The sequence below is a fragment of the Malaclemys terrapin genome, chromosome 1 (assembly GCF_027887155.1).
Source record: "Malaclemys terrapin pileata isolate rMalTer1 chromosome 1, rMalTer1.hap1, whole genome shotgun sequence".
NCBI classification, from domain to species: domain Eukaryota; kingdom Metazoa; phylum Chordata; order Testudines; family Emydidae; genus Malaclemys; species Malaclemys terrapin.
In genome coordinates, this window is record NC_071505.1 from 51,324,714 (window position 1) to 51,351,366 (window position 26,653).

General features: G+C 40.7%; 1 protein-coding gene across 7 annotated transcripts in view; it reads left to right on the plus strand.

Annotated features, from left to right (window-relative positions):
* The window catches only part of IMMP2L (inner mitochondrial membrane peptidase subunit 2), an 858,170-nt gene that overhangs the window by 572,900 nt on the left and 258,617 nt on the right, over positions 1-26,653 (plus strand). For all 7 annotated transcript variants that reach the window (XM_054024219.1, XM_054024242.1, XM_054024261.1 and 4 more), the window contains exon 4: positions 23,581-23,646. In XM_054024219.1, coding sequence (XP_053880194.1) covers positions 23,581-23,646 — 66 coding nt within the window. The remainder of the gene's footprint in view (positions 1-23,580; positions 23,647-26,653) is intronic.

The window sequence follows — 26,653 nt, forward strand, 5'->3', positions numbered from 1 at the left end:
CCTTGTGGAGGAATTTAGTGGTCTAAATTCTGGACCATTTGACCTAGGGGTTTCTAACATGCAGCCCCCAAAGCCCCTCTCCCCCAACATTTTTTTAAAGTTGAGAGATTCTGACAATCTTTGCATCCGATGAAGTGGGCATTCACCCATGAAAGCTTATGCTCCAATACATCTGTTAGTCTTAAAGTGCCACAGGACTCGCTGTTGCTTTTTACAGATCCAGACTAACATGGCTACCCCTCTGATACTTGACAAGCTTTGTTTCATCACATATAGCAGTGTTTCCCAAACTTGGGATGCTGCTTGTGTAGGGAAAGCCCCTGGCGGGCTGGGCTGGTTTGTTTACCTGCTGCGTCCCAGGTCCGACCGACTGCGGCTCCCACTGGCTGCGGTTCGCTGCTCCAGGCCAATGGGAGCTGCTGGAAGCAGCGGCCAGCATGTCCCTCAGCCCACACTGCTTCCAGCAGCTCCCATTGACCTGGAGTAGCGATCCACAGCCAGTAGGAGCTGTGATTGGCCGGACCTGGGACGCGGCAGGTAAACAAACCGGCTTGGCCCGCCAGGGGCTTTCCCTACACAAGCGGTGTCCCAAGTTTGGGAAACACTGACATATAGAGATCAAACCAGCACTCAGATCATCACACCAGGGTGTCCAACACTCAAGGGTTTCCCCAGCAGAGTGCATGGCACCCACCAGTCCTTTGGGGAAAATAAAATAAAAACTGTACTTTAAAAAGTTCCTCTAGTTTAGCGCATCTCAAGCCTCCCCTACTAACAGGTGCTAAAAGCATTACACTGAGCCATTTTCATCTGTATTAATTTCCCTGGGGGTATTGGCTTTCAGCTGAGAATATCTCATTGAGATGAATGGGCTGCTTAACACCTCTCTGGGCCTGCAACTTTGAAGTTTGAAACCCACCCTGGGCAGAAATCTGAAAATGAGAGAAAATCTGCCACTTTCAGGGTGGCTTTTTGAAAATGTAATCTGCATATATTGGAATATTCAAAGGCACTGAAACTTTTTTTGACAAAAAAATTACACATGCAAATGTTCACTGGGAAGGGAGGGGTGATTGAGGTGAAAGAGTAAGAAATAATGGAAGAAGGGTTTGGGCCTGCAGTGAGGGATGGAGGCATTATGGGGATATAAATGGGAATGGGCGGTAGGGGAAGGAAGAAGGGTTGGGGGCTGAGGTCAGAGGAAGGGATAGGGATTAGTGAGCATGGGAGGAGAAGATGGGAGAAGTTTTAGAATATGAGGGATAGCAGAAGAAGTTGCAAGGCAAGGGGTATGGGGATATGTCAGCCCTGAATTCTCCCCTTCTGGGTGTCTGCTGGGATCTAGGGGAGCCCTACCCCTGCCTGTGTCTATGCAAATCTCCCTGCCTAGTGTGTGTTTAGGACTCTTGTGGACCTTGCTCCTTTTGGGTCTCTGAACCCTATTCCCGGCAAGGTGAGATCTTGGGGGGGGGGGGGGGGGGGGGAAATGAAGGTAATGTATGTTTAAACATCTGTATTCCTGAAAATGAATAGTAACGATATACATAGCTTGGAAGAATTCAATTTTTATTTTTTTATAATTTTGTTAATCTCAATGTTTATTGGTAGGCATTTATTTACATTTTTTATTGATTTACATTTTCATAGTTGCACAACATTATGGGTTTTAAGCATTTTTTAAAATTTTTATCTATTTAAATGTTTACAATTGCAGGAAATTATGGGGGGGGGGTCAGACAGTAATTACAGTAGAAGTGAGCTTCAAAATGTGCAAGCTCGGTAACTGTTAAAACACAAATTGTCAACATCATGTCAAAATATACAAATTAAATAGCCTTAAGTTCTCAAGCAGCATTTTTCTTACTTTGCCTAGCTGTAAATTTCCATTATTATAGATGGAAATGTTGGTGTGTGTGTGTGTGAGAGAGAGAGAGGTGGGAGCAGACCAGTTTGGAAGAGGGGTGGACTGGGTGGAAGCATGCTGAAGCATGCTTGGGGAAGCCTGGCTGAAGCAAGGATAGGAGTCCCAGGTAGAGGTGGGTAGAAGGAGTGAGGGGCCCCTGCTCAGGCTACATAACCAAAGTAGCATATGGCCCTCTAATAAGCTGCTGCCAGTGATATGTGTACACAGCAACACAGGGTGGGAGACAGCAAGGAGCAACGTCTTACGTGTTAATGGCTTCTACGGTGCCAACTTAGAATATGTCTACACTGCAAAATAAGCCCCGTGGCAGCAAGTCTCATAGCCCAGGTCAGTGTGGTGTTTAGATGCTGCTTGTATTATTAGAACTGGGAGCACTGGCTGTTGGGAGTCTGAAAGGACAGGAAACAGGAAGGAGGAGTTGAGGAGGCTGAGTAAGAGTTACAGAGGGTGCAGCTGCAGCTTGGTAAAGAGGTTTCCACTGTAAAAATAAAGTCCTGGTGAAGCTTGCTAGTACCTTGCCTGGTTGATACACCTGTCAGCTAACTTGGGTTTCTGTGACAGGGCTCAAAATAGCTGTGTAGAAGCCCAGTGAGAGGGGAGGGTCTCAGAGCCAGAAGAGTACTGTTGAACCAGAAGAGTGTAGTCATTATTTCAAAACTGCTACATGCTGTTTGAAAACACTGCTGTATACATTTTATAATCTCTGTGCACAAAAATCACAAGTACATATTCAGAATGGAAAGAAGAGTGCTATTGAGCAAGCTCAGGTGAAAATGTTAGAGCTTTCCAAACTACTTCTTAAATTCATTGTGCAATAGGAACCAAAGTCAGAAAGATTTGTACGCTTTGCCACCATCTTCCCCTTGATTTTTCACCCTCACCAAATCTCCTTCGTACTCCTAGAGGTTGGACTTTCTTCTCTCTTGAATTGTTTTTTGCCATGTCTCTCAGCAAACTGTCATCGAAGACATTTTCTTTTCCTTGTTTGTTCTGATACATTCGGTGGGTCTGCAAATACAGGAGAATTGTGCATCCTGTATTTGCAACATTCATGAGAAGAATGCAGAATACTGTGAGTTCCATGCATCTATCCGAGATGGCAGAAAAGTCTGTGTGGGTGTAGTGAGGAGCTGGAGCTACTATCAGCCATCTAAGCAGCAGTGATTGAGGACTTGCTCCCAATGGAGCCACGCCAACAGAGTGCGGTAGGAAGTAGCTCAGAGGTACTAGACTTCAGTCAGGTTGTGCTGTTGTGAAGTGAGGTAGTGGAGTTCGGTTTTCCCACTCCTGGTGGATTATGGTGGGCCCAGGTCCCCCTACCCCACCCACTTCGCTGCCAACCCCACAGCTGGGGATTAGGCACATGCTCACCTTAGGCCTTCAGGCTTGCAGACTGTTGGTTGCTGTCTGCCCTAGCCAGGAGGCTTTGGGCTCAAGACTGCTCCTTGCTTTGCCCTCTCCCCACCCCCCCAGAGCTTGAGCACAGGCATGTACTTGGTGTGTTTCATCCCCCCTTCCTGACACTTGCCCCTTCTGTGGCATAAGGGAAACCCTGCCGCACATCTATCTTGAGTGCGCCAGGCTACAGTCCCTTTTCCAACTCCTCCGGAACCTTCTTCTTAGGTGTCCCTTTCTGGCTCCCTTCTTTTGACCCTGTAACCCTCACTCCCGTCCCTGTTCAATCATCAGTTGTCACCCAGAATTGCATATGCTCTGGGTCTGGTAACTCCTCCCCTTATGCTGGGGGGAGGGGACTTTAGCTGTGGATGGGCTTGTGCCTGCCCATCCCTGAATTTCAATACATGGCCCATCCAGAGGGCCAGAGCTATTGACTGCTAATTGACTGTTGTTTGCTGACTGACAGAGTAAGGCAGAGTGGTATAGCTCTGAGCCTGAGAGTGTGGATAACTACAGTGGGTTTGTGGGATCTAAAAAAAAGGAATGAAAATTATGGGATGTGGATGACATTATTGGATGAAAAAAGATGCATGCTGGGAACATGACTCTTACCTTTCAGAGATACAGAAAATTTTGCAATGTGTTGTGGGTGAGTCATTTCTGCCACCCAATACATTGCAAAATTTCCCAAAAGGCATTGCACCAGATGATGGCATGTGGCTCAGTGGGATACCTACCTGTGGTGCATCACATTTTGCATCAACACCAGCGCTCCTCATGAGTACACGCACCACCGATGCAAACAGCCAGGTACGCACATATCCAAGCAAAATACAAATGTTGGTGGCAATACACCAGCATAACTTGTGTCGACCAAAGTTTGTAGGGTAGACATGGTCTGACTCTATGTAGTTTTGCAATTCAGATCCCTTTTGAATATGTGCTTCTAATTAAAATATGAAATCTTTAATTCTAGAATCCCAAAGGCAACGTTGCCATGAATGCCTTAACTGAGTTACTCTTAGCATGCTTCTTATTGCTACTCTGTGTTAGGAAATCTCATTGCGTGTATTGACTGTCAACACATTTCAAAGTCTCCGTCAGTACTGTCCAAAGCATGAAGAATAGCACATAAAATGTATTTGAGAGATACAGTAGCAGATGTAATATAAGTTGTCCAAAGTCACATTAATCCTAAAATATACCCTCCATTTCCAATTCCTAAGATATTATTCCACTAATGCTCAACTATAAGAGTACTCTTCCCATACTTAAAAAAATAGATTTGCATTCTTCTGAGTGAGTCTCTAAGTATCACTTGTTCATTCAGCATTCAGGATTGTTTTGGGTTTTTTTTGCCAACACTTGGCCAGTCTTCTATAGCCTATAAGATTACCTGCTTTTCTTTCAAAGAGCTTTTTAAAAAATCTAAATAATTAAACTTTTTATCACGGTCATTTTGTTAAAAGTGACAGTTAAGAGGAGCATAAACTGTTTACCATTTTGTGAAATTGTAGAAGTTGGCTGTAAGTTCAGGCATTAAGTCTGGGAATAACAATATGGATATGAAGATGATGGATATATAATTTGAGGAACTTTGATTTGAGTTTTCATTTTACATTACAGCTGTAAATGATTCTTTCATCTGCTCCTATGTTCAATGTAGACAATAAATAAGTGAGATCATTCTTAGTGTTCTCCACATGGAAATAAAACATGGTGCATGTGGACAAATGTCACATGGGTGATATTTTGGAGTTTCTAGTGGATGATAAATGGGCACAGGATTTTCCAAAAAGGTAGCTGGAAACATTTTGGATGCACTCTTTTATGATATACTTTTCAGTCAAACTATCTGTGCAATAGATCTTTGAAATATGTATTATTTTGTGCACATAGAAAATTATGCACCTACGGGGTGCATGCATGTGGTTCTCTAAAACATAGTAATTGTTATCTTAGATGTTTATTATACAGCTTCTCCCAGATGATCCCAAAGTGCATTACAAACTACAGGAATCCCATCACCACTTGAGTCATCTCTGCAACAGAGGGTGCTACCCGGCAGACTGCAATATCCACTCACAAATATTTATATTTAATTAACCGAGAAAAAGTATCTGTAATTTTATCTATTTTTCTTGTTAGTACTATTAGTTGCTGTATTTCTGTTTCCTTGAGCTTCTTTTCTGTTTTTTGTAGGGAAAAATAATCTAGTTATCTAGATGCGAGAAGGTAGGCTAAAATATTTTTTGGTTACGTATGAATCCTAAAAAGCTCATAGAGAGAACAACACAAGATATGCTGATATTTCTATAGAATCTTCAAAGATCTGTTTGGATCTGCTCAAATGACCAAAGTCTTTTAGGGCAGTTTTTATACAGAGCTCCCACTGATGTCAGTGAGAGTTCTGGACACAAAACAAGCGAAGAATATTGCAATTAGTATCAAATAGAGCCAAAGGCTGCATGACCTTCTGACACAGAAGGTCAGTTTCTGGCTAAAAATACCATATCAAAAAGTACTTCTTACTGTATTTCTCATTGCTGGGCAATCATACACAGGTCATAGTCCATACTATTAGAGTCATGTCATTCACAGTAGCCAATATGTGGTTAGTTCAGACTCACTTGATCTGCAGGATGGACAGCCAAAGCTCATTTTATACTTTTCCCCAAATGCTGCTAGTTAGACTAAAAGCTGTTTACAGAAAAAAAATTAGGTTAGCTTCTTTTTATTGAAACAGCTTTTAGATGCTGGCAGCTAAATACTGAATATCTCCACCCCGTCTGTGTATTGCTTATTAGAATATTTCAAAGCTTTGCACATGGTAGTTTGCCCATTGATATAAATGTATAGTAACTTTCACAATTACTGTTTTAAAAATGTTTGGCCACTTTGCAGGGATTTACATTTTCTATTTTATTATTACAATATCATGTTGTCAAAGCTATAAATATGGTACCATTATCTCCAGCTCCTTTTAGAACGGTTATAACTCCTTAGCATTGTGTACAAGGTTTAAGTGAATAGAACATTATACAACTTCAGAAATACCAGGTTTCAGTTTTGTTTATTTGTGTTTTGCATATAAACCAGATATATAGCTCTTTATGATGGCTTCATACGTGATTGTTCTTCTATAGCAATAAAAAGGCTGACTTTAAGAAATACAATTTGCCGTTACTTTTGTCTTTAACTTTTGGTAGCTGGAAAATAATTGGCTTTCATTTTCTTAAGACATAAACACTGAAAAAGCATCTATTGTGTTCACCAAACTATTTTTATAAGAATCATCATAGCAAGGGTAAAACTCCTATTGACCTCAAAAGAGCTGTTCTTAATGAGTTTTTCAGTGGATTTACATTGACATAATGCCACTACTCTTAAAACAATTTATTTTTTATTTTTTCTGGCAGTCTGAGCATCTTATTTTGTGTGACATCCTGGAATTCTAGTAATGAGAGTTTCAAAGGAGCAGCTGGTTATCTTTTCCATCTCCCAGCCAATGTAGTAGTATTCACTACAGTATGCTTTCGGGTTAAAACCCTGGCCCCATGGAAGTCAATAGGAGTTTTGTCATTGACTTCAATGAGTTGAGGATTTTGCCTTCAGTATTTTGTCCAGTTTAGTTTTATATGTCTTGGACAATGGGGCTCCCACTTTCATGGGAGCATATTCCATGAGCTAGTGGAGTTTGCGATTACAAAACTGTGCTTGATACCCAATTACACCATTGTAAAATGTATCTTGCTCCTTAGTGCGTATCCTTTTCAAATACTTAAAGAAGGCTTCCATGTCCCTCTTCTGGTCTGATCCTGCATTCTGCTCAGTGCAATACCCTGTGAGTGTTGCAGGACCCCTCTCTTCTGTGGAAGTAAGATTAGAATGCTGAACACCTCAGAAGATCAGACCTATAGTCTTCATTTGATCAAGTAGCACACATTTATATTAGTCTTTCCTTTACTCCACCATTGCAATTCTATTTGCTTGTTGCTGTTTTCCTTGGATTCTCTCGCCTAGGGATAGTTACAATTGGAGTAAGTCCCCTCTCTGGATGCTGTGGGTGTAAACTAAAAGATAGTTTGCCTTAATGTAGTACTCTTTAACAGGGCTAAGTTAATGTGAACTATACAGGGGAATTACAATGCAACATATTTGTGCACCCTGCAGTTCACACCCCCATAGTCCAGACTGCCAGGCCGCATAGACTCATTAGTGCTCAAGTCCTTTTTGAAAATCGGACTTAGGCTCCTAAATCACTTAGGCATTTCTGAAAAATCTATCATATACACAGATTTGCTACCAATTATTTGTTCAATAATTTGTGGGGATGTTTAGACTGAGAACCTTCTTGAAACCTTGTCGAAAAGAACGGATGTTTGGAAACTATTCATGGTGGTTGTACTAAACCACTATGGATAGTTTAGGTCACACCTTTCTATAGGAAGCTGGACACTTTGAATCCTAGCTGAACCCATGCTCTAGAAGCAGGAAAACACAGAGATGTACATTTTCAGTGTATAAAATACTTTAAAAGTAAGTATAGCTAGCTTACAGTTATTACATAGAAAACTCATATTACAACTTAGAAACTTTCCATGAGTATTTTATTACTGTTCCTTTCCAGAGGCTTTGATTGTGTACTCTGCAATCTTTTGTAACAGAATGAAGTCACTGTGTTTATGTTATAGAATAAAGTGTTTTGGGAGCTATATTAAAACTAGTTTAGTTCACACAAAAAGCCTAAGCAACGGGATAATGTGACAGTCAGTCAATAGTTTACTTTAGCATAACAAGCATAAGAAGTCCAGATGCCCTGGTCTCTGATCAGCTTGCTTAATATTAGTTTGGTTTAGAATTCAGCAGATAAGTAATTCTAAGTGCACTCTCCAAAGCAAAGGTTGAGGTGATGAAATGTTTCAACTCTCTAGGAAAAGGTGGAAGTGAGGTGAAATGGCAAGGGTAAAACAGCAAATAATTAATTGAGTCTCTTTGTTAACAGGGAGGAGGTCAAGTACACATAACCACAGCAGTTACTTAGTTTGCATTCTAAACAGCTGAGTCATTTAATTTCAGCGTGATTAGACTGGAGGGCTGGGAACTAATTAAAATGAGATTTTAATTCAGAAGAGTAGTTATATTTGCAAGTTAATATAGTACTTCCAGGTTTTCAGATTGACTAGTCACATTGTTTTGTAGTCTACCCATTAATTTTATTGCACTGAAGCATTTTAATTAGAGCCTTCAATTTTCTTTTTTTGTTTTTCTTACTACTGCACTTGAGCCAGTTGGCTGAAATCTGAAAATGAGAGCTCATCTTCAATTGAGCCTGTGTTTGACTTTGCCTTTCAGATTTTCAGAACTACATATAGGATACACAATTTTGATTGCTAGGTCCACTTTTTAAAAAAAGAGGGGAAAATACCAAGTTGGCTTTGCTCGATTCATGATAGAAAATACCCATTTTGTTTCCATACAAGATAGTTGCTGCACTCCTTTTGTGGAGTTGGCTACTGGTAGAGACCCAAATAATCTGGAAAGACCTTCCACCACCAGTCAGAGGCGACAAAAATCTTCCATCTGTGCCATCTCAGCTACTGGTGAGACTGCATCTATGTAACAAGTCAAGGATATGCCAAAGATATCTGAATCAGTCGTAGAATACCCAGATCCTCTCATTCTTCCTCTTCTATTCCACACTTTGGGAACCATTTGTCCCAGATTTGTTAACACATGGCAAACCATTCCTTCAGACTGCTGTGATTTAGGAATAATCATATTGAGGCACTCTCTTCAGTTTCAGAAATCCCTCTTGCAGGAAACTGCTGCATCTATCTATCTAAGGTACTTACGTGGCCCAATCATGGCAGTATTTGAGCTCCTCACAATCTTTAGTGTATTTATTCTCCCAACAGCTCATATTACAAATGGGAAATTCAGGCACAGAGATTAGTGACTTGCCCAAGATCATGTAGGCAGTGTGTAATGGAGCAGGGAATTACACCCTAACTACTGGACCACCCTTCCTCTTTGCAAGAAAAGGTCTTGGCTCTGCTGAAAATGGGAGTCATATAGACAGTGGTAGAGTTTACCTCAGAGAAAGGCTTTTATGCCCAAAATGAATAGTTGCTTGCATTCTATTCTGGACCTCCACTAATTGAACAAAATCAAACTTCACAGGGTTTTCCCTGTGGAGCTTATTCTGCATTCTCAACCTTCAGGACTGATTTTGGGCCTTCCTCTTTTGAAAAGCTTATTTCCATGTCTCATTAAGGCAAAAGCACAGGAAATACTTCAGGTTCATTATTGGCAAGTTCAAAACAGTATCCTGATGGTTTTTGGGTATTAACCAAGTATTTGGCAGTTGTAAAATCAAAATCCATAATCTGTATCTGAATGACTGGTTCAAAAGAATTCATTCTCAAGGGGGAGTAGCTCACCTCCCAGGATACTTGCTCCCTCTTCAAATTGCTTGGTCTGATAATAAACAAAAATATACACATTGGTCCACCTCTCAGGTTTTTCTAACCTTTCTGGAGGCATCCTAGATTAAACAAGAGCCCTAGTTTACCGACCCCAGATTGGGTTCTGAGATCTCATCCAGGCACTGGACCTAGAAAAGTTCAGATTAGAAGTCCCAATGAGATTTAATTTGCAAGTATTAGGCCTAATGTTGCCCAGCACCTTTGTTGCTTGCTTTACAAGACTATAGATCAACCTTTGCTAATGCGGGTAAATCTGCATACAGATTGTACATGTTAGTATTTCCCCACAGCAGTACAAAGACTCTTTATGGTGGTGGACACTGCCAGAAAATGTCCTGAAGGGGATGCCTTTCTCTGAGCCCATTCCTCAGATAAGGATAGACATGGATGCCTTAACGTGTGCTCTTCATCTCTCACACTTTCATGAGCATGGCCTATATATGCAAATTTTCCAAATAAAAATTCTACAGTCTAGGTTAGGGAACATATTTAGAATCTTTAATTGTTCATGTTCTTTGGAAGCTTCAGCAGTCAACGCTTCACAGTGTTTGGAGCAGAGTGATCCTTTTTGCATTGCACCTGGCAGATATTAAAAAAACACCAGGGCTGATTCCTCATCCCATTTCACCAAGGAAGTCACTTGTAGTTAGTATCCTACCAAGAGGGTGCTATTTGTCACAAAGGAGGAGAAAAAGGGATTATTTATCAATAGCAATTCTTGTTTTCTGAATGAATTATGTCCAAAGAGAGATACTGACCTCCTCCCTCCCACTCTGTTTCAATCCCCAAGTCTAAACAGGACTTCTGGAAGGAGAGGGGAACTAAGGGACTGTTAGAGAATGGAGTCTGTAGATCTTGAGGAATTGTATGCACCTCTTAAATGCCGATTGCTGCTTTAAAAGATTTCATGGCTATTTGGCTAGGCACATGACTCCTACAGTGGAGTTTTGTACAGGCAATTAATTTGGATGGTCATTATTTATTATGATTTGTATTACAGTAGCACTTAGAATCTCCAGTCATAGGGACCCATTGTTCTAGTTGCTGTACAAACATTAAAAAAACAAAACAAAATACCCAGTACCTGTCCCAGGGCTAGCTTGCGATCTAGCATTATTGCAAGATTTTGCTTTTCAAGAGAGAGGTTTGAATATGAAATGCTAACATAGTTCAGAACATTGAGTCATGGAATTAAAATCAAGAATTACTGTATGCCATTACAAATATAGTTTTCCTAGTATTAATTAGATTACTGCAAACATATTTTCCACTGGAGATACAGTGCTAATCAAGCATTGCTGAAGCTTACACTCAACCAACTGGCACAACTCCAGCCTTAAAGTGTAATGAGACTAAGTTTCCAAGATGGATGAAAAATAGTGGATATTCAGCAGATGGTTCATTTAATCAGCTTTCATTACAACTGAAGTCTGCTTCTTCAAGCTTAGCCTACAAGGAATCCAAGACCAATTGAAGAATGTTTTGAGTTACTCTTACTTTCTGTTCATAGTGCCAATATTATGGATGGTTACTTGGCAGACTTTTTATTAGGAAAATTTGCATATATGTCACGTTTATGAAAGGGTGAGAGACAAGGTGCACTGGTTAAGGCAGAAATTGAGGCAAATGCTCTCTTCCCCCTGCTCCAGGGCTGCCGAGAGCGGGTTCAGGCCCCGGTGAAAATTTTTTTTCAGGCCCCCCAGCAAGGGCGGACCGGCTAAACAGGGCTGACGAGGGGGGCGGGGAAGCAAGATGTGTGATGTATTTTAGTTTTTTTAATTTTCTAACTGTGAGTTTAGTGCTAATGCGAAGTAGATGGATTCACTTTAGTCATTCTAGAGAACAGGTGTAGCATGGGCACTACCTCTGTCCTGAGCTGTAGAAATCACTTTTAAGGGTGTGAAGTCAGTGCATTTACATGATCTTTCAATTCTTGACCCCTCTGCTGAGAGTGCCAACAAGATGGGAACTAATGATGATCTGATGATGGCTTTGTGATGTGATCACACACTTCCCATGAACAGATCTGGAGCTACTGTTTACTGTTTTTCTGGTGTCCACTAATGAGGACACTAGGATTTGAACTAGGTTCTCTTGGCACTTCCTATTTCACAGGGATAGATAGATACGTAAGAAAATTTGTTGCATTAATCACTCTTTTGCCTAGCTCCCCAACTTTTTAAAATCTGCGTCATGTAACACGATTATTCATTTCACATCCAAGATTTTACCATGATACAAGTTACATTTTCTTCAGAAAATAGGTGTTTTTCCTATAATGATGGCCAGGAAAAGAGGACAACACCAAATGGGGTATTTCTCAAAAGAACGTATTAGAAAATACATAGTATAACATAGGGTCCAATTCTGTAGCAGTTCTTTTAGCTCTTAAATAGGTATTCCATGCACCACATGGCTCATAGCAAATATCATAATAGATTTATTACCAGGCAGGCCAAAGGCAATAAATGTACAATGATGCTATTAGAATGGTCACTCTCCTATGGCATCACCACTAGAATTTAAAGATGCAGTGGAAACTTCTTGGGAGAGGAACAGTGGGGTAAATCAAGCTCAAAGTATTCTTAAAAGCATAGTGTCCTTTTATGAAAGATGGTTTTAATGTAACTGTTCTGTCTGTTTTGATTTTCTTTGTGTAAATAATAGTCAGTTAAGTCACTGGCTGGCATAAATCCCATCTGGTATAATCTGAAAATAAACCGTGCAGTTTAAACATTCTCAAAGTATACAAGAGTAAAGCCACATGCAGACACACAGCATCTGTGATCTTCAGGTACCTCTCAACATGAAGTTTAAATATCTCTTCTGGGACCTATTCTATATATGATCAGTTGACATCACCAATCAAAAAAGAGCATAATCCCCTCAAATAAAAACTTACCAGGGTAATGTAACATATTAAACAAGTACTGGTTATCATGAAATGCAGTCTAGTTCTATTTAAATTGCATTACATGATTCTTGCTGGTGGGTTAATAGTGTAAAACTATCCTCTCTTTGTTCCATACATGCACCTATAAACCCTGGGTGCTCTTTGAAGTAGTTTATGATGCAGCAGTAATTTAAATGGGCTCTGCTGGCTTTCAAGAAAAATTTCTTTATTCTTTTAGTAGCAGATACAGTACTAGTGTGTGTTGAAAAACATAATTGCTTTTGGCGTGTCCACTGCCTTTGAGCATTAAACATTCTATATGACCGTTATCCAGGATCTGTGGGTTACTTTTTATTGTTATAAAAGGCTGCACACTCAGCAGGCTATGATCTCGCATGGTTTTGGAGATGTGTGTTCCTATGTTCTTTTAGAGAGTGAAAAATTAAACAACTGCCTTCCTTCATTTAGTCTGCTGGGACCTTGGGATAGACCGTAATAAGCACTGTCTATGGAGAAGCTTGTCACAACATTAGTTCCAAGTTCTTATACAACTATAGACAACTATTGAGAAGAAGTTACTAAGATGAATCAAAGAATGAAGGGAAGAGTAGAATCTGAAATAATATAAGCAAAGATGCCATGGAAGTTTAATGATAATTGTAAATGAATGTATGATATCCATTGTTTGAAATTGTGCTAAGTGATTTCAGTGTAAATAGTCTAGATGGGAGATGAGGCAATTGCTAACTCAACCCCCTGCTACAGTATAAGCAAAGACCTAGAGCCTTCAGGAACCCTGCAGCCCTTTCATCTGAGAGCAGACATTCTAGCTGGGTTCTGCAGCTGCTCAGCTCCTCTTCTGTCTCTTCCTTCTCCTCTACAATTCTCATCCTGTAGATAGCTTCTCTAACACATTACCCATACTCACCCCCTCTCAGCTTGTTGTCTGCAGGATGAGGTTGTCTGCCTGGGAACATAAAGCACTACTGCTCCTTAGCTTGCTCCTCATGCTCTGACATGATTGTAGTAGGTTGGGGAGGATTCTTCCGCAGCTGTTGCTCTGAACTTCCCTCCTCTTTCCTTCAAGAGAGTCCCAGCGTGGGGTGTTAGGGAAGATAATAGCTAGCAAACAGGAGCGGCTAATAGGGGAGTTTTGCGAGGGAGTTTACAGGGGTAATGTGAGGGGGCTAGATACACTTAACATTCCTTAAACTTCTTTAAACTTAAAGCCACAAACACTCCCTGATAAAAACAAAAGAACAACAAAGGAATGAGCTTCAGGAGTTAAAAGATAATGCAGGCAGAAGTCCAGCAACGAGTGGGGGCTATCCAGTTTATTGCACCCAATGCAGCATGTATGACTACCTGCCTTATGGGCAGGTGGCCTATGTGTGCATTCGGTGCAAGGAGCTCCTGGCCCTCAGAGACCATGTACGGGCTTTGGAGACCAGAGTGGCTGAACTGGAGGCGCTAAGGGAGACAGAGAGGTAGATGGATGAGACTTTCCAGGACACAGTAGAATGGTCCCACCCCTGATCTGACAGCCTCTTTGCTGTTGGGGAGGATGAAAGTCTCAGGGAAGGAGAACATCCAATTGGAGCAGAGGGAAAAGATCCCATAGTTGGGATCCTCCTTCCAGATGATATTGTGGTATCCTCTCGCACTGAGGATACGTCTCCAGGAGGGGAGGGAACTCCAGTTATTAGGAAGACACAGGTACTAGTAATGGTCGTGCTGATTTATTAGAAACACAGATAGCTGGGTTTGCGATGACCAGGAGAACTGCGTGGTAACTTGCCTGCCTGGTGCGAAGGTTGCGGATCTCTCGAGACATCTAGATAGACTTATTTATAGTGCTGGGGAGGAGCCGGTGGTCGTGGCACATGTAGGTACCAGTGACATAGGGAAGGATAGGAGAGAGGCCCTGGAAGTCAAATTTAGACTGCTAGGTAGGAGATTGAAGTCCAGGTCCTCTGTGGTAGCATTCTCTAAAATGCTTCCAGTTCAACACGCAGGGCCAGTTAGACAGGCAGAACTGCAGGGTCTCAATGCATGGATTAGACGGTGTAAGGAGGATGGGTTTAGATTTATTAGGATCTGGGGGAACTTTTGGGAAAGGGGGAGCCTATACAGGAAGGATGGGCTCCACCTAAACCAAAATGGAACCAGATTGCTGGCACTTAAAATTAAAAAGGTCATACAGTAGTTTTTAAACTAAGGGCTGGGGTAAAGCCAAGAGGTGCAGAGGAGCATGTGATTTGGACAGAGACATCCCTTACTATGTGATAGTAAGGAGGAAAGGATGGAGGATGATAAAATACAGGTAGGATCTGATGAGAAACAGTCAAATGAAAAAAAGTCCCATTCAATTACATAATGTAATGGCAGACAGCTAAAAAGTGACAAAGTTTTAAAGTGCTTATATAAGAATGATAGAAGTCTAAATAATAAGATGGGTGAACTAGAGTGCCTCGTATTAAATGAGGTTATTGATATAATAGCCATTATAGAAACTTGGTGGAACGGGGATAATCAATGGGACACAGTAATACCAGGGTACAAAATATATCGGAAGGACAGAACAGGTTGTGCTGGAGGGGAAATGGCACTATATGTGAAAGAAAGTGTAGAATCAAAGGAAGTAAAAATTTCAAATGACCCAAACTGTACAATAGAATCTCTATGGAAAGTAATTCCATGCTCTAATAATAAGAATCTAGCAGTAAGGATATAGTACCGACCACCTGACCAGGATGGTGATAGTGAGTGTGAAATGCTCAGGGAGATTAGAGAGGCTATAAAAATAAAAAAACCACAATAATAATGGGGGATTTCAACTATCTCCATATTGACTGGGTACATGTCACTTCAGGATGGGATGCAGAGATAAAGTTTCTTGACACCTTAAATGACTGCTTCTTGGAGCAGCTACTCCTGGAACCCACAAGAGGAGAGGCAATTCTTGATTTCGTCCCAAGTGGAGCACAAGATCTGGTCCAAGAGGTGAATATAGCTGTACCGCTTGGTAATAGTGACCATAAGGTGTCATTAAAGGAGGTTTTGGAACAAATTGATAAACTGAACAGTAATAAGTCACCAGGGCTAGATGGTGTTCACCCAAGAGTTCTGAAGGAACTCAAATGTGAAATTGAAGAACTACTAACTAGTCTGTAACCTATCATTTAAATCAGCTTCTGTACCATATGATTGGAAGATAGCTAATGTGATGCCAGTTTTTAAAAAGGGCTTAAGAGGTCATCCCAGCAATTACAGGCCGGTAAGCCTGACTTCAGTACCAGGCAAACTGGTTGAAACAATAGTGAAGAACAAAATTGTCAGACACATTGATGAACATAATTTGTTGGAGAAGAGTCTGTAAGGGAAATCATGCCTCACCAATCTACTAGAATTCTTTGAGGGGGTCAACAAGCATGTGGGCAAGGCGGGATCCAATGAATATAGTGTACTTAGATTTTCAGAAAGCCTTTGAACAAGATTCTTCACCAAAGGCTCTTTAGCAAAGTAAGCTGTCATGTGATAACAGGGAAGGTCCTCTTATGGATTGGTAACAGATAGGAAACAAAGGGTAGGAATAAATGATCAGTTTTCAGAATGGAGAGAGGTAAATAGTGGTTAAATAGTGGTCTGTACTGGGCCCAGTCCTATTCAACATATTCATAAATGATCTGGAAAAAGGGGTAAACAGTGAGGAGGCAAAATTTGCAGATGATACAAAACTTCTCAAAATAGTTAAGTCCCGGGCAGACTGCGAAGGGCTACAAAAGGATCTCTCAAAACGTGGTGACTGAGCAACAAAATGGCAGATGAAATTCTATGTTGATAAATGCAAAGTAATGCACATTGGAAAACATAATCCCAATTGTACATATAAAATAATGGGGTCTAAATTAACTGTTATCACTCAAGAAAGAGATCTTAGAGTCATTGTGAATAGTTCTCTGAAAACATCCACTCAATGTGCAGCAGCAGTCAAAAAAGCAAACAGAATGTTGGGAATCATTAAGAAAGAGATAGTTAATAAGACAGAAAATATCAGATTGCCTCTATAAATCCATGGTATGCCCACATCTTGAGTACTGTTTGCAGATCTGGTTGCCCCATCTCAAAAAAGATACACCTCTATCCCGATATAATGCTGTCCTCAAGAGCCAAAAAATCATACCGCGTTATAGGGGAAACTGCATTATATCAAACTTGCTTTGATCCGCTGGAGCGCGCAGCTCTGCGCCCTCCCTCCCTCCCTGCTTTACCGCATTATATCCGAATTCGTGTCATGTCGGGTCATGTTATATCGGGGTAGAGGTGTATATTGGAATTGGAAAAGATTCAGAAAAGGTCAACAAAAGTGATTGGGGTATGGAACGGCTGCCACATGAGGAGAGATTAATAAGACTGGGACTTTTCAGCTTGGAAAAGAGATGACTAAGGGGGGATATGATAGAGGTTTATAAAATCATGACTTGTGTGGAGAAAGTAAATAAGGAAGGGTTATTTACTCCTTCTCATAACACAAGAACTAGGGGTCACCGAATGAAATTATAGGCAACAGATTTAAAACAAACAAAATAAAGTATTTTTTCACACAACGCACAGTCAACCTTGCCAGAGGACATTGTGAAGGCCAGGGCTATAACAGGATGAAAAAAAGAACTAGATAAGTTCATGGAGGTTAGATCCATCAATGGCTATTAGCCAGGATGGACAGGGATGGTGTCCCTAGCCTCTGTTTGCCAGAAGCTGGGAATGGGCGACAGGGAATGGATCACATGATGATTACCTGTTTTGTTCATTCCTTCTGGGGTACCTGGCATTGGCCACTGTCAGAAGACAGGCTACTGGGCTAGATGGACCTTTGATCTGACCCAGTATGGCCTTTCATATGTTCTTATGCTTTTATAAAGACCTCCATTGGAGTGACCTGACTGAGATATATCCCCATTAAGGAGGAAAGGGGAGAAGACACTCTTTTTCTTCCCCATGTTGAGAATATCCACTCTCATCCAGGAGATAAGAGGAGAAATATCCCATTTCCCTTCCAGAACCAATGATGTTGAGTGCTCCCAAGCCAAAAGGTTAAGTGAGACACCCCATACCAAGGGGAATTGGCTCTGAAAGTAGGAGCTTCCCAGCAATTGAGGGACTTCTAAGCACAGGTGATAAGAGTGCCTTGAGGGAGAAACAGTAGCAGTACGGCAATTGGAGGTGTGTGTCATATGGGATAGTGGGTGTGTGGTGGGAGTATATGGAGGGACAGATGGTGGGTGTGTCAATGTGTGAAGGTGAAATGAGTGAGAGTGCTGCTGAACTGATCTTGTGAATGGATTTATGGATGTCTGTGGGTGTTTTAGTGAGTGACTGGTGTGGGTAGGTAGTGGAAAAGGAGGCAGACCTCTCAGAAGGCTCATGGGAGCAGATACCTTGCTATGCTCCTGGTTTCTGACCCCAGTCCTGCTCCTGATACCTAGCTCTGTTCTTAGTCCCCGCTCCACTCCTGACTTTTTGCACTGCTTTTGTTCCAATAATCCTACTTAGGCTGGCTCACATGGCTCTGACCCAATATGGCTCATCAACCTCAACTCTGACCTGATCCTACAGTGGAATACTGGAATGAACTTTTCCTTCTAATTATGATCCTCTAGACTTAGACCATGTTCTTGAGTCCCCTTCAACCCAATCCCTGGTCTTGACCTGTGCCCCTGAATTGTGGTCCTGACAGAGTACACCTCTACCCCGATATAACGTGACCCGATATAACACGAGTTTGGATATAACGCGGTAAAGCATTGCTCCACGGGGGCGGGGCTGTGCACTCCAGCAGATCAAAGCAAGTTCGATATAACGCGGTTTCACCTATAACGCGGTAAGATTTTTTGGCTCCCGAGGACAGCGTTATATCGAGGTAGAAGTGTACCTCATTTAAAGAGGATTTGGGTAGCAGCAAGTTATTCTCAGATTTGGTGACTTTTGGGGTCCACAGCATGGCTTACCTATTTTCCTACAGTTTTCATCAGGAGAGGAATTGGGAGATGGAATGGAAATGGGTCTAGGTTAAAATGGTTTTCAGGAGGTTTATTTTTCTAATGGGTCATTGATATGCTTCCTACTATTGCTTCTGCTTTAAATGTTTTTGTAATATTCCTGTACAGTTTGATAGGCACTCAACTTCATAACAAGGGGAAATGAGTGTGTGTGTGCGTGTGTGTCTGTGTGAGGTGTTGTTGAGGAAAATGCCAATCTGTCTTTTTGAAAGGACACTATTGAATCTGGCTGGAGCAGAGACATTCAGATTGGTCTGTGAAATGTAATCTCTGAATTTGAATGTTAAGATTTGAGAGACAGCTACTAGTCCTCATTATTGTTCTTTATCTCTTCAGTACACCATTTACTCAAGAAAAGAGTGTACACACCATTGGGTTTGGATATAGGTAACTGGAGAAAACTGGTTTCGATAGTGGAGGCTGTGGCACTGAATCAGGGGAGCTTGAGAAGCCAGTTGTGTGAGCGAGGGACTTGCTCATCTCTCTCTCTGAAAACAGTATCAGGGCCTGACTCTCACAAGGATGTCAGAGCAGGGACTTGCTCTTTAGACATGTAAGATCTTTCCTTTTTCTCTGTAATTAAGTTGAAAAGGCTTTGTCTACTGTAACTTAGGAGAAGTGTAAATCTAGCTATGTTAAGCAAGCAGTTTCTTTTGTTGTTAATCCATTTATCCATTTTTTAATAAATCCCATTTTAAGATTACTGTTGTATGGACAACTTCACACAGATATTCATAAAGGGAAGAAAACTCTGTAACTTGTAAGGAGAGGTGCCAAAGGGTAAAGAGTTTCTGGACCCTATTCCCCTTGGTCAGTCTCTGTACGGGGTCTGTATGAAGATATCCTTCCCAGAGAGTGGTGTTGCCATTAGGGTGTGGTGGGTGAACACAAAGGGAGAGACTGAAGGACCAAGTAGGAGATGGGAGTTGGTGGAGGGTGTTGGTCACAGGCATGCTGAACAGAATATATTTAAATAAACATGTGAAGGAGTTTCCTATCTCACAGCTAGAGAGAGAAGAGTGAATAATAATTACAAAACTTTGCCAACATTTGCACTAAATAATTATTGGTAAACAATGTTTTTTTCTCACTTTTTGACCAGATCTGAAGCCAGAGACTGGCTAAAATATTCAGTAACATTCAATAAGAAAGATTCTGAAACCAGAAATTGCCTACATATTTTCTCTTTATATGCCTTCCATAGCCAGTTAAGGTTCCTAACCTTCATTGAGCACCTTTCAGGTGAACCTTTGCAATTACACTAATCTCAGTGGAAAACTGTGACCTTAGAATATTCTCTCTCATCTATGGTCTATTATGTTTTATCTTTAGCCAACTGAAAATCCCTTGTTTAGCAGTATCTATATTTTTTGCATCCTGTTAAGTCCAGTTCTCATTTGTCTTACATTTGTTTTTGCCATTTAAATGAATTCTAATCGAAATATGAATATAATACTTATTTTATATTACTATATCTTTTCTAGTTTAAGATGTTACAAAACATTCATGATTTATAATAGTGATGTATAAGGGTTTCTTGAAAGCCTCTTTGATAAATCAGTTTTTTTAATGTGTCCTTACTGGCAGAAAAGTGACCACTTTGAGAATGAATGTTCTTACCTCTGATTTAGGATGATGTTTATTCAAGGTCATTACAATTATTGCTGAGTGGGTGCAAATTAACACAGAGGTCAGTAATTACATTACAAAATGTACGTGCTAATCAAACAGAAATGCTTGTGAGGGGAATTCAAAAGAACCTTTAAAAGTAATGTGTGAGATAGAATTTTGAAAGGGCAGACTTAAAATTTGATGGCTGTTTTTATTCAGTCTTTAGCAAACACACACTTTAGCACATACATTATGTATTACTATTTCCCATTGGTTAAAATACACTTTACAGGAGTACAAGTTCATACTTAGCCTAAATGAATAAGAGATGAAATAAATTACCTGTGAAATTTTACTGAACTGCTTTAATTTACAGTAACTCTAATGGGTAAAAGTAATAACTCTTCTCTTAGGCCTGATCCCAAGTGAGCCGTGGCACATAGAAATATGCTAGTGATGGTAGCAGTGACAAGTACTGTTGGTGCACCAACTACTAGAACCACATGGGCATCTAAAACTTGGTGGGTTCCTCCCAAGAATGACATGCAAAGGGGTCAGAAAAAACATCTCTATTCTCAGAATGGTAAAGATAAATTTAAGAAATGAGTTGAGTTAGCTTGGGGTAAGGGTACTTCAAAGAAGAGTCACATTAAATGACTTTATACAGTAAAATGACTAATAATGACTAAATTATCACATTTGAAATTATGGCCTCACCAGGTTCGAACTGCCATGGCCACATATTGCTCTGGAAGAAACATCCTTTGATCATAGGAATCCTTCCCACATAGGGATTATAAATTCTTTATCTGTGCTGTGCAGATGTCTCTCTGCTTTGATCCCTTTCTTTCTGAGACTCTGGACTGGGCCCCTCAGCAATTTGGTCTCTCTTATGCAGACTGGGACTGTGGATTTGAATCTGCATCAGTCCCTAAGCTGATATTTCCTTCCTTGGGCTTGTCTTCACTATATGAAGTATAGTATTATTGTTCATAACTTGATCCCTGCCTCCAAACAAAATTCCATCATGTGTATGGAGGTAGTAGTAACATGAGTTAGCACGACCAGGGGTATAGGGCAGACCTAATTTGACCTGTTGTGTTTTTAGGGTTGCAGATAAGTACTGTAACACAACAGTCTTGGGGCACCAGTTCTCCAGTGTCTCCCGTAATCATCCAAGCCCTTTCTTGCCTGTTTCCTAACCATAAGTAAGGCTAAGATTTTGTCATGGTTATTTTTAGTAAAAGTCACGACATGTTCCGGCAATAAACAAAAATTCACAGAAGCCGTGACCTGTCTGTGACTTTTGCTGCTGCGACTCAATAGTTTCCCCTGCCGCCATGATGGCTGGAAGCTGTAGGGTTCCCCCTTTGCCCATGACAGCTGGAAACTGCAGGGGGGGCCCCCGCCACTCACGGTGGCTGGGAGCTGCAGGGTGAACATATTTCCCAAAGAGAAAATGGGACACCCCCAACCACTCACCCGAGGTGCCTCCCTCCCCACCTCTCCACCCAAGGCTGTCGCTCATTGCTGGAACCCTGAGGAGGGCCCCCTCAGGAGTCTGTCACCTGTTGCTAGAACCTTGCAAGGGGCCCCTGTTTCTTGTCGCTGCTATCACCTGTCACTGGAACCCTACAGGGTCCAGCTGGCTGACAGTTCCAGAGTCCTGCAGCCCCTGAGGCTGAAGCAGAGAATGTCACGGAGGTCTCCGAAAGTCAGAGATTCCGTGACTTCCATGACCTCCGTGACATAAAAATACACCTCTACTTCGATATAATGCTGTCCTTGGGAGCCAAAAAATCTTACTGTGTTATGGATGAAACCACATTATATCGAACTTGCTTTGATCTGCCGGAGTGCGCAGCCCTTCCTTCCCGGAGCACTGCTTTACCGCATTATATCCGAATTCGTGTCATGTCGGGTCGCATTATATCGGGGTAAAGATGTAACCTTAATCGTAAGTCATCTACCACTGCAAATAAGCCTCCTTAATGTTCTGTCCCCCTAGTTTCATGTGGCATCCAGTATATGTGACTGAGCTCATCTCTGGTGAGTTTCCCATCCAAACTCATCTTAGCTTTGCCGTTGAAGAATGTGCCCTAAGAAGAACACATAATTGCAGCATGCTGCCAGCTGGCCAGAGGCTGACACCAAGACACTGGTGGATTTCTGGAGTGAGGCTAGCAGGGCCTAGGGGATGTCAGGAGCAGGAACTGTGATGCAGAGCTCTGTAATGACATTTCTAACAAGCTGGCTAAGCTAGGAGTCTAAAGTACAGAACCTCAGGCAGTGCCAGGAGAAAATCAAAAGCATGGGCTACCTGATGGCCTTTCTTTAAAGCAAACAAATGAAAACCTATAGTAAGAGAACATGGAAAAATTATATTGTTTGTGCAGTTAAGTATTTCCAAGTCAAAAACTGGAGAAGTCTGAGTATATCACAAAAAGATACATGATGCGCACATGTGAGGTTATAGAAATGTTTTTAATATTATACTGCATATTTAAGTAGTAGTATGATTGTATATCTTAATGTATATGCAGAAGGGTGTAGAATTCAGGTTGTATAAGCAGGCTTATCTGATTATTGAATGCTTAAGTGTGCAACTGTATCACACTCAACATAGTGTTGTATGAGAAAAATTCTTTAACTAACACTTGATACATTAGGACACTTTGTATAAAGCTGAAACTTTTAGAAAATTCTACCTGTTTTTCTAAACTCCTTCTTTGTTTACCTATGCAAGATTTGCCTCAATTAGTATGATAAATATTAATCTCATTTTGAGTTTTTTCAAAATGAATGAATGACATGAATATTTAAATACACTATACTATTAAAGTTTGATGGAAAATTCAGGTTTAAATGTATGAATTTATTTGCAAAGGTTCCCACATCATCACTAATGGGACATTCTAATTTCATCAGTGTCAAGTGTCTTCCCCATTTCTTCTGCTATAAAAAGAGTGTTGATTATCTTAGACTTTGCATTCAGCTGATATTTTAGCCCCAGTTTTTCATGATAGTTTGAAATAAGAATGGTAGCTGTGGCTTCACTTTAGCTGGAACGTCATGATTGATGCCATATCAGGGAGAACATGGAATCCCATAATGACTTTAATAGTGCCAATTTCTTTGTTGAATTTATTTTCATTTTCTTAAAACAACAGGCACATTACTGACTGTGTAATCTTATCCCTTTCCCAGGTCTCCTAAAAACCCTGAACAGAAGATCATTAAACGAGTGATTGCTCTTGAAGGAGACATTGTCAAGTAAGTATTTTGAGCCTTAATCTGACTTCTTATAGGAACACTGTGGCTTTTCAGTAAATTTTGAATGAGTATCTTAGACGGCAACTTTCTAGTATTTTCTTGCTATATATTCTTAACAGGGATGTCAGTGTCAATCTTTTTTAATGAGATAAGAAATGTTACACAAAGGTAACCTTATGAAGATTATGCAGGTGCAAATCCTGCTCACCGTCTACATTATTTGATTCCCCCATTGCAAATTTATGCCAGGCAATTGCAAAGGAATTTTTATACATGAGCACAGTCTTTCTGGTAGGTCTGATAATATTTATACAGTAGTTGGCAGGTATAAAGTTCACACACTGAATACAATAGTTCTCACAGGTATCTATCCTCATTGCAAGGTTTTTGGGGGAATATACAGCACTCTTACAGCAAAACACTGTATCAGGAGGGTTTATAGAAGAATTGAGCTCTGAAGAGCTCATAGAAGAATCAGGAGAAGAAAACACTGTATCAGGAGGGTTTATATAAGAATAGAGCTCTGTTTCTAGGTTTTGGGTGTCCTGGGAACTAGGCCTTTCTAGGACTAAGACAAATTAAGGATCAAGCTTATGAGATGATGCCTAAAAGTGTGTGCATTTCCCACACATTTTTAAACCATCAATAATGATAATGCTCTGCTCTTATGTAGCACTTTTCATCAGTAGTTCTCCAAGTGCTTTGCAGAGGAAGTCAGCATTGTCCCTGCTTTGCTCAGAGATCAAAGGCTGTAGTGTTCTCAGTCCATTACAACCACTTCTTTTGCGTAGAGTTGGCTCTCATTACCTGGCTGTATGACTCCCCTACCCCAGCCAAAAGGTCACTCTTCTACTGTGTGCTGCAATTGGCATTTGGAGTTCTACCTTTAGAGTGGCCAGCACAGCTGAAACTGCTAAGTGCATGCTGGTTAATCAGCTGTTCTTCTCTTTCCTCTTCACCTGTATCTCTTACTGCTGTTGTTGCCCATTCAACACACTCACCTGTCTTTCCACTCCCTCCCCCCCCAACAAAAACCAAACCAAGCAAAAGTTAAAAAAATACAACAAAAAGGCACTCACAAAATCCTGTTACTTATTCTTAAATCTGGTGGGCCTATTGTTTAATATGGCTCTGGAGGAGACTGGCTATCAACAGGTTTGATTTCACACCGGTCATGATTTTATAGACCTAAATGGAGAAAGTAAATAGGGAAGTGTTGCTTACTCCGTCTCATAACACAAAAACTAGAAGTCACCAAATGAAATTAATAGGCAGCAGGTTTAAAACAAACAAAAGGAAGTATTTCTTCACACAACACACAGTCAACCTATGAAACTCTTTGCTAGAAGATGTTGTGAAGGCAAAGACTGTATCACGGTTTAAAAAAGAATTAAATTAATTCTTGAAGATAGGTCCATCAGTGGCTATTGGCCAGATGGACAGGGATGGTGTCCCTAGCCTCTGACTGCCAGAAGCTGGAAATGGGCAACAGGGGATGGTTCACTTGATGATTGCCTGTTTTGTTCATTCCCTCTGAATCACTTGGCATTGGCTACTGTCAGAAGACAGGATACTGGGCTAGATGGACTTTTGGTCTGACCCAGTATGGCCATTCGTATGTTCTTATTTATTTGAACCTTAAGGCCACTTGGCCATTGACGCACCCACTTTGTCACAAGAGTTGCAATGACTCACAACAGATCTGTGGGTATGGTAAATATATGCATTTGCAACCGGACAAATTCTGTGCTGGCATTAATTCCATTAACTTCAGTGAAGTTAACGCCAGCAGAGAACTTTGTTCAATATATTTAGAATTTCAGAGAGACCCTTGAGTACACTGATAGTTATTTTTATTATTACTACATTTAGCTCAGTGTACTGGTCTTCTAAATATATAATAGATAATAAAGGGTACATTTCCAAAGGGCTGAAGCCCAACACCCCTTTGTATAGACGCAGTTATTGACACAAATCTAAGTATTCGTACCTCTGTCTTCTTGATTAGCATGCACAATGTTGTTACTCCTTCTGGCACCAGCTTTGCTCCTATGCAAAGCATTCACAGATGCATGAGGACTTGCAAACTGGCTTCTCATTGGAGGAGAAATCTAGACTGTCAGCCCAAAACCAATGTGCAGTTCCTAGGGAACAACTTGCTTCAAGAATTTATTCTACTTTGAGACCAAGGTGGACCACAAAGCCTGATGCTGCTCATATAACTCACTCTCCAGGGACCATTGCCTATACTCAAACCTTGCATAATAAAAAGTTACAAATTAACAACAACATAATATGTCTTCCCAAGTCTGAAAGTTTGCTTACATGCCCAAAACCTAATACTTGGAAGGCTATGTGAAACAGCAGCACCGAGTGACGTCTTCTATAGCAATCTGTCTTCATACAATGGCTTCTTTCTGTGCCATTTGGCAATATATTTGCCTAAGTGTTGATGCTAAAAGGGAAAGATTAACAACCAATTTAGTGGTCCCTCATTCATTTCCATAGGAATGTTGTTGAAAATGGATAGGAAAATAAATCAATTCCAAATGATCCTACTTATTATTTTATAATATTAACATTTTACAATGGGGTTCTAGAGTTCATGTGGGAGGGCGGGGGAGGAGAGAGTTTCAAAAACATCTAAGGAAATTAGTCATCCAGTTCCCAGAGATACTTTTGAAAAATCCCACCCATAATGATAAATATATACAAACCTCAAGTGCCTTCCAATATTGAATGGTTCTTGAACTATTTTGGTTAATTTCTGGTTAGAACCATCCTCAGAAAAATACTTACATTTTATAACTTGCCTATACACATTTTGTACCATTGGAACAGATCTTTGAAAAATTTACAACATTTTCCCTTTAACGGTTGAGACTAGAAATGCATACAGAATATAAATACAGGTTTATATAAGTGACAATTTTTTCCCTAAAATTTGAGTTCTTTTACTGATTATTTTCTGTTATGTTATTAAAAGGAGATATGTGATTAAAACAGG